The 8763-nt window shown below is 56.4% G+C and overlaps 1 protein-coding gene across 1 annotated transcript in view; it reads left to right on the top strand.

Moving 5' to 3' along the window:
* The first annotated feature begins 230 nt into the window (after nucleotides 1-230).
* CORO2B (coronin 2B) overlaps nucleotides 231-8763 on the top strand; it is a 139797-nt gene continuing 131264 nt past the window's right edge. The window contains exon 1 of the mRNA XM_004276238.3: nucleotides 231-952. Within this exon, the coding sequence (XP_004276286.2) occupies nucleotides 938-952 (15 nt within the window). The 5' untranslated portion in view covers nucleotides 231-937. The remainder of the gene's footprint in view (nucleotides 953-8763) is intronic.

Genomic DNA, 8763 nt, shown 5'->3' with positions numbered 1-8763 from the left:
CCTGGAGAAACGCCCGCCTGGCTGCGTGCCGTTGTCCAAGTCACTTTCCACCCTGCCCCTCAGTTTCCTCCTCTGTAAAACTGGCTACGAGGCCCTCTGGACCACCGCCTCGCTGCGGGAATGAGACTCGGACCAGTGCTGGCGCCTCCCATCCCACGCCCCTCGGGTCGAGGTCTGCGCGAGGCAGGGGTGCGGGCCGAGCTCCGCGCGGGCGGTGCCACGCCCCTCGCCGCCAGCAGCGCGGCACTCCTGGCCGACTTTGCGAACCTCCAGGGGGCGAGCCCGGCGCTCTTCTCAGCCCAAGAGGCGCCTCGGCCGTCTAGGGTGTGACTTCACCAGCGTCCCGGGGCCAACAGGGCACCGAGAGCCCGGGTCGCTGCCCACCCCCCACCCAGCAGGTGCCAGGACCCAGCCTTGCCCAGCCGCGTGGCGGCCGTGGGCCTGAAGGGGTTAAGGCCGCGGGCCTGGGCGCCGGCCCCCGGCTTCGCCAGCTGCGGTGCCCGGCGGCCCGCGACCGAGCCCCGAGGCGCGGGGCACGGCGGCGGGCGGGCGTGCGCTTCCTCCTCCTTCTCCTTCCGCCTCCTCCTTTGTAGCGAGTTCCCGGCCCCTCTTCCTACCCCCGCCCCCCAGCCCGGGCCCTCTCCCTCGCTCCCTTTCTTCCTGCCTCGCCTTCCTGCGGCGAAGGAGGCTCATCTATTATAAATGCACATTCGGGGCTGACATCAGCGACGAGCGGCGGGCGAGCGCCGACGAGCGGTCCCTGCGCGCTGCCCGCCCGAAGTGCTGCCCCCAGGCTCGGCTGAGCCTCCCGCGGGGCGCGGGAAGCGCTCGAGCCGCGCCGGACCCCCTTCCCGCCGCCTCCCGGGGCCCGCCGCCGACCCCGGCCGCCGCCCCCGCACGCCGCGCCCGCGCCCCCGCACCGCCCCGGAGTTTCTGCATGACTGTCACAAAGGTAAGCGCCCCTCGCCCGCCGCGCCCGGCACCAGCAGGCGCTTGCAGCTCCAGGCCTGGGTTGCGGGGAGCGCGGGGGTGTGGGCGTGGGGAGGGGGCACTGGTGTCGGGAAGGTGCTGCGTGCGCTTCTCTTGCTCCCCCAGTCGCCCGAGTCGCTCCGGCCCCCCGAGGACCGCAGAGGGAAGGGGGAGGATGCCGCTTTGGCAGCCGCCTTGGTTTGGACAGGATCCCTCGCACCGGCTCAACCCCAGGACTGCATTTTTAACCCTTGTTTAGGATGCTGCATTTTTAACCCCTGGAGAGCAGTGTGGGGCAGCTCCGTGGGGTCCCCGTTGGTGCGGGCCGCAGCGAGCGTCGCTGGCAGGGACTGGAGCTGGGCAGTGGGTGTGGGAATGGGCTTGCCGCCCTGAGGAAGCCAGCCGAGGTGAAAGCCCACCCCACCTGCCGGCTTCTGCCGCCCATCCCAGGAACTCTGGCCCCACTCCAAAGGCAGCCTGTGGAGAAGGTTCTCCCCAGTCCTGGGAGTTGCTACCCGGCATGGGAAAGGTTCTGCCGTGGCCGGCTGGAAGATATGGGGAGGGACTGTGGCGAGGAAGGCAGCAGCGCACAGTGGCAGCTCCCATGTTGGAGGAGAGTTCTTGGACCTTGTCATAGGTGCCCAGGTTTACTGGAGAGACTGGGAGCTTCCCTGCTGTGGGGAAGAAAGAGTTAAGTGGGAAGCAGACCTGGATAGTGGAAAGTGTCCAGGGTTTAGGAGACCTGAGTTCCCTCTCCATCACTATCCCAAATCCCCTGGGTGACCTTGGCTGGGCCCTTCTGCTTTGGCCCTCAGTTTCCTCCTGTGGAATGTGAGGATCAGGATGATAATATGGACCCTGGGGGTGGCGACGCGCAGTTGAAGAGCCAATAAAATCAAGGGTGTGATTGTGACACTTTTCAGACAGCTCTGTCAGGGTAAGGAGATCACAGCCTGGGCTTGGCCTTGGGTTTGTGGAGCCATGTACCCAAGGCCAGACTCCACCAGCTGCCCCGCTGGCTCTCAGAATTGGAGAGGTGGAGGCCAAAGTGGGAAGGGCCGCTTGTTTGTGGTCAGAGCAGTGGGCCGGATGGCGGGTCAACCATGGAAGTGATGGGAGAGGTGATTCTGGCTCCATCTGATAGGCCAGGGGCTACCCATGCCCCCCTGAGATCTGCCATAAGACAGCGTGTTCATTCAGGGCCTTTGGGCTCAATTCCGAAATCAGGACTTGGAAACATTGTGGGAAGATGAACTTGGGGGCTGAGGGGCTACCTTAGCTCTGGCTACTACTGGCAGGGCTGCTGTGACCCACAGGGTGCAGGATGCTTAGTGATTTGAAATGATACAAATGCTGTTTGTCTGGGAAGGATTATTGTCATTAAGGTTATTAATGTCAAAGACGTAAGCAGGTTGGAGTAGAAGAGTAATGGATGGGCCTGGATGAGAGATAAAGGATGTGAGATTTGTAATAACAGCACTGAGATTTGACTAGATGCCTCCCCTGTGTCTCTTTAAGTATGTGAGCTCAGGCAGCCTTCCTTCCCAGGAGGCCTGCAAGGAAGGTGTGTTCAGGCCCCTTTAACAGAGGAAGAAGCTGAGGCTCAGAGAGGTAAAGTAACTTGGCTGAGGTCACACAGTGAGTAAGTGGCAGAGCTGGGGTTTGCCCTCAGGCCTATCCTGATCTATGGCCTGTGATCTTTCCATTGCCCTGCACCTTGGAGACTGGGTGATTCCAGTGGTAGAAGGGCACTGCTTGGAGGCCTGGGCCCTGGGGTGGGGAGTCCATGAAGGTGAGTACCTGTCTGTTAAACCTATTGGCAGGCCTGGCCTCTTGGTATCCAGTGATTATTCACTAATGCACCCCCTTCCACCCCATCCCCCACCAAATCCCTCTGTCTCTCTCTTCCTGTTCTAACCAATGTGGTATCAGTTTAAGCCAGCTCAGAGGATTAAATAAAACCCCCACCTTAACCCTGTCTTCTCTTCCTTTGCCAGCCCTTCACAGACTAGGGAGGGCTGGAGGAGCAAGAGGGCTACAGGGGAGAGGCCTGGGGGCAGGCCTAAAAGCCTAAAAGCCTGCTGGTAAAGGCTCCTCTCTGAGTTTGAGAAGAAACCATAGTGCTCTGGGAGTCTGAAGGCCTTGCCTGTAGTCCTAAATCAGCCACTAACAGGCCGTGTGACCTTGGACCAGTCACTTCCATCTCTAGGCCTCTGTTTTCCCATCTGTGAAATGCAGGAATTGGTTCCACCTTCTGCGGGGCTTTGGGACAGCTTCAACTCTGGCAAGGAAGTCAGCTCTGATGGAGACCAGGAAGCTCTTTTTTCTCTGGAGTTGGTCTGGTTACAAGAAGAACCCTAACAGGAGTCTGGGAGGTGGCATCACTGCTTAGTGGGGTGGTAGGCTGGGGAGGGAATGGATTAGAGGGTGAGGCCCTGGCTCTTGCTGCCTCTAGGCAGAGTCACCCGTTTTGGGCAAGCCCCAGCTTCCTGCCCCTTGGACCCTTGCTTTGAGCCTTTGTGTCAGACCCCCCGCAGGGCAGATCCTCAGGGCCAGGGTTAGGTGTGGATTGTATTGTAGGAGACAATCTTGTTAGCTCAGAGAGCCTGGGAAGTGGAGAAGAGGAAACCAGATGGTCAGTTGCTGGATCCTCAGTAGCACTTCCTTGGGGCAGAGGGGCTCTGTTTTCCGTTTGCCACCCTCCCTCTCATACATACAACTAGCCCCCTTCATTGTGGGGTACAGCTGGTGAGGCTGCATATAAAACCTGGGGGTTTTCTGGAGGGGCTCCTGCCCTAACACACTAGAGACTCGGAGCCATGCAGATTTTGAATTGTGACCTTCTAGCCTGATGACATTTTTCCTGGTTATGATGTTTTAAACTCTATTTTATTGTGTATATTTTAGTAAGCTGCCTTCGTTTCTTTATATAATGAGGAGGAGAAGAAAGGAAGAAAAACTAGAGAGGAGAGGGAAGGACCAGATGCAGCTTCCCAGCCTGCAGATATCCACAGGAGGTCAAGGCCCAGCCTCCTCCCAGTTTTGGTCCAGTGTCCTTCCATAGGGCAAGTCAAGGGTGAGGGAGTGAAGGCGGCCCTCCCAGTAACAAGATGATTTTATTCCAGATGATTTTATTCTTCAAATCCTTGTGCCTGATTCTTATAATTTTTCTGTCTCTATTCCATTTCAGTCATATACCTGACTTAACACTTAGCAGTGCTTCTCTGTGTCTAAATATCTGTTTCTAAATTGCACTCACCTGGAAAAACAGAACAAACTATATTAGAAATGTGTGTAGAGTACTAGTCAATAGGCTGTAAGAAAAGCCTGTGAGCTGTAACGTAGGCCTTACCACCTCCTTTTCGCTGCTCAGGGGTCCTTTGGAGTGATTTCTTGGCTTTTGTCTGTGATGTGACCAGAGATGTGGCTTCTAGGTAAGCAAGGTGGTGGCTTCTAGTGACTGGGTAGCCTTGTTCCCAGGTGTGCCTTGTTAAGTTAGGTGCTGCTGAGCTCAGTGCTTTCCAAGTTCCCCAGGCTAGCTCAGGGGGCCAGGGGACCAAGAACAAAGTACCCTGGGCAGCAGGAATGCCTGCTGCACCTAGGAAGGACTTAGGAGAAGGAATGTGGGCAAAGAGAGGACACTGGATGCCAGCATCCCCCTCTAAGCAGTCGATTCCAGGTCCACAAGCAGTATTGTCAGCCGCGCCCTGGCCCTTCTTTCTGCAGGTCAGCCTTCCTCTCCTGCCCCTGTTCCAGCAGAGCTCAGCTCGCTGGTGGGAGCCCCTGGCTCCTGCTGAATGTGATAGGACGGTGTTGTCCTGCCCAGGTAGCTAATAACAGTTAATTGTTTGGCAAAGATCACATGTCTCTAGGGCCCCTGTGGAGCAGCTTATAGGAGAACAGAATGTTCAAGCAGTTTAATCATCCAGTTCTCTCCCCTGACAAATGAGGGAACTTAGGCTCAGGGAACAGAACTGTGATTTGCCTAAAGCCGCTCAAGCAAGTTTGAGGCTGGAGGGGCTGGAACCTGGGTCCTCCTGACTCCTGATCAGTGCTCTTTCCTCCTGGCTGCCCGGTGAGGGGGGACTTCAGGAAGCCGGAGCAGGGGCAGGTGTTTTTGCCCCCCTGCATCGCCCCAGCCTGGACTGCTAGTGTCTGGGTTTCCCTTTCCCTTTTTTGGGTCCGGGTGTGAGGGAGCTCAGGGTCAGGATAGGGAAGGGGGTTACAAGCCCTTCTGCTTCAACTCATGGACCCAGATGCAGTCTACCTAGGATACCTGGACCCCCAGATATCCCACTTCCCAGCACCATTTTCCTGTCTGGCTCTTACTGCGAGAAGAGATGAGAGAACCTCAGTTAAAAGGCTGAGAGGTACCAGCACAGACCCAGCTCCCAGACACGTAGGGGTAGTGTGGGGATTCTGCCTCCTGTACACTCCATGCACTCACCATACCTCCTCCTTCCTCGCGGGGCTTTTTCCAGATCGCTACCATCCTCACGCAGAAGGTATCTAGCTAACATTCACTCATTCGTTCAGCCAGCACCCTCTGAGCTCCCGCTCTGGGCCAGGCCCTGTGTTAGGCATTAGGGTCACAGAGTGCATAGCCACAGCCCCTGCTGTCCAGGCTCTTTGAGGAGATGGATGTGGAAGGAGGTATCTCAGCGTCCTGGGTTAGGAGTGTCAAGGTCCAGTGGACACAAGCTGGGAGAGGCTGGTCTTGGCTGCATGCTGTAAGTGCTTCGTAAATACAGGCCCTTTCCTTCTCTGCTGTCTCTCCCTCACTCTCCAGAAAAGCCCTGGCGAGTTACTCCCTTCCTCAGTGTGCCCGGAGGCCCTGTGTTCTCTCGGCTGGGGGTATTGCCACCTTGGCATCTATGGCAGCGCCTAGAGGCATCTGGGAAGGGTTGTGAGGCTCCCCAGGGCCCCAGAATCACCCCACAGCCGGCCAAGCCTGTGGAGTCAGCACAGACATGGGCTCGGCCAGTTTGAGTGTACGGACACTGGCTGGACCAATGGCCTGGCAGCATCAGACCCTGGCAGCTCAGCGATGGAGTGAGTTTTTCCACTTCTTTCCCGGGTTGGCCAGCCTGGAGCAGACATGGCCTCAGCTGCCGCCGGCTCCTGGCACCGGGGCAGCCCAGATTCTGATTTGGATAGCTGGCCACAGAATTTGTCTGGTGTCCAGGAGATGAGGGAATGTGCATATTCCCTCTGTGCCCAGCCCCCTCTCCTTCCCTCTTCTGATCAGCTCGTTCTTTCCCTGCCCCTGTACCCCGCAGGTTCAGGCCCCAGCCCCGAGCCGCCTGCAGCCTGGGAAGCTCGGAGCAGCTGGCTGGGAGCAGGCCCTGCCAGGGAAGGACAGATGCAAATCCGGTGGCTTCCACATGAAAAGAAGCTGTTTAGAATGAGCCTCTCCTTTGTGGGCCTGGAGTGTGGGACCAGCTGCGAAGGAGGCACAAGTAGGGTGGGAGGTGAGGGGGGGATTGGGGGTGGAACTGCCACTCACCCTTCCTCTCTCCCTCCCCCCTGCCACCCCCACCCCCGCAGAGGCCCCTGGAGGGACTTGGTAATTGGTTTCTGGCTGGCACCCTCCTTCTAATTAATTAACACAGCGATGGGAGGCGCCCAGGTTTGCTCACGACTGTCCTGTTTACAGAACACACACATGGGTTACTGCAGTGAATCCCTACGCCCGTCCCGTGGTGGGGAGGGTTCCTCCTATTTACAGATAAATAAACAGAGTCTCTGAGTAGAGGGATGGCCACACCCTAGTCACAGAGCTAATGTGGGTCAGAGCCGGGATGCACACCCAGACCTTCTGACTTTGAGCCAGAACCTTCTCAATCTGATCATGTAATGGTCCACATCCTGTGAAGATGAGAATAACAGTTATTAAGCAGGCATTGGGCGGGCATGATTGCATTTACTCTGTTCACCATGAGTGATTCTATTATTGGATGATCCCATTTTCCAGAGGAGGAAACTGAGGCTCAGTGAGAGTAGGTGAATTGCTCAGGGTTGCAGGTTTAGCGGGTGGGGGAGCAGGGATCTATACCTGGGCTGTCTGACTCCAGAGCACACATTCCTCTGACCTCCAGGCCTCTCCTGCTGGGGCTCTGTCATATTCTGCAGCCCCTACCCCCAAAGCGTAGGGCCCCTGTCTGTGTGTCTGTGGCCCTGCCATGGAGGTGTGCTCGCCTTGAGGGTGACGCTCGTGGGTGTATCATGCTTAGACTTTCCTGTGGCCTTTGCTGGAGCTGGGAACAATGTGAATGACTGGGGGAATGGTGCTGGGTAAGGAAGACATCCTGCACGTGGTATCCGGCATTAGATAAGGCTGCTTATAGGTAGGGCGGCCAGCACAGCGGCAGAACAAGGTGGGGCAGAGGCAGGGCCTTCTTCATTCCCGTGAAGCTAGCTTTGTCCAGGGAACGCAGGTCTGTGGACCAGGCCTGCAGCCCTTACCAGAAGCAGCCTTCTCTTGAGATGGCCCTTGATTCCCAGGGGGTGCCTAAGAAGGCCAGCTTTCGAGTCAGACAGATGGCACTGTATCATTTACTTGCAGTGTGTTCTTGGGCAGGTTGCCTAACCTCTCTGAACATCTGTTTCCCCATCCTTTAATTGGGATTGATAATAGTAGTACTTAAAAGGATGATTGTAAAGATTAAATGAGCTGATCTGTGTGAAGCACTTACCACACGCCTGGCAGTTAGCGTTAGCTATTAACACCGGGAAGACAGAAAATTAAACAAATGCTGACAGTGAGTGTCCTGGGGGTTATGAAATGAGCAGTACAGGGACCTCTGGGAATAATAGCAGGGGGCCTGACCTAATCAGGGGGCTCAGAAGTGACTGTTAGCTGAATCACGAAGGATGAGTAGGAGGTGGCAGGTGAAATGGGGGAAGCTGAGGAGAGGATAACAGGCAGAGGGAACAGGGCAGAATGAGCAGACGTCTGGAGTCAAAAACAACTCTCCAGGATCACTTCCTGCATGCCAGGCATTGGTGAGGGCTAAGCCCAGGTATTGGCCCATTTCATCATCAAAGAGACTTCATGGCGTAGATTACTGTTATTTCCGCTTTACAGATGAGGAATCAGGCACAGAGAGGCCAAGGAAGCTGCAAGAGCTCGCCCAGTGAGGCAGAACAGAGATGGGTCCAGACCTGGGCCTCCTGACTCTGGCACTCTTTCCTTCCTCCTCCCCGCAGCTGGAAGATGGCTTGTCACTGGGCCACTTCTTAAACTGACCTGAGGGGTGTGGAAGTGCCACATGCCGTTGCCCAGCCTTCTGCTGCCCTCCCCGGGCTGCGTAAGGGAGGGCAGGGGCCCTCCTGGCTCGCAGGCAGCTCTGGGGAGGGGTCTTTTTTTTTTTTTTTTTTTTCCCGAAAGGAAACTTTGCTCTGGCAGGAAAATTTCTACCTTCCATTTTTACTGGGCCCAATTATGACTGATTTTGTTTTTTTAAACCTTTCTGCTTATCTGGATTAGGCCTTGGTCTTTACAGTAAAACCATAGGGACAGATGCAGAATTTTTAATGTTGGAAGTCTGTTGGGTGTCTGCATTTTGGTTTCTGCCCTGCCCGAGCTCAGAGAAGGTGACATTTTTCACAGGCTTAAATTTACTGGCCCCTGAATGAGACAGATGGTGACACTGTGGGAGGCTCTGGCTGCCCGCAGATGGGAATGTGGGGAGGCTCATTCTGGGTGGTGCTCACGCTAATCCCTGGGAAGAAGCCCCCACGCTCAGGGCTTAACTGTAGAGCCGTCTGAGGTCGTCTGGTCCAGCCCTCTGC

Source organism: Orcinus orca, chromosome 2 (assembly GCF_937001465.1).
Source record: "Orcinus orca chromosome 2, mOrcOrc1.1, whole genome shotgun sequence".
Lineage (NCBI taxonomy): Eukaryota > Metazoa > Chordata > Mammalia > Artiodactyla > Delphinidae > Orcinus > Orcinus orca.
Note: the sequence above shows the minus strand (reverse complement) of the source record. Positions and strands in the feature narration are given on the sequence as shown.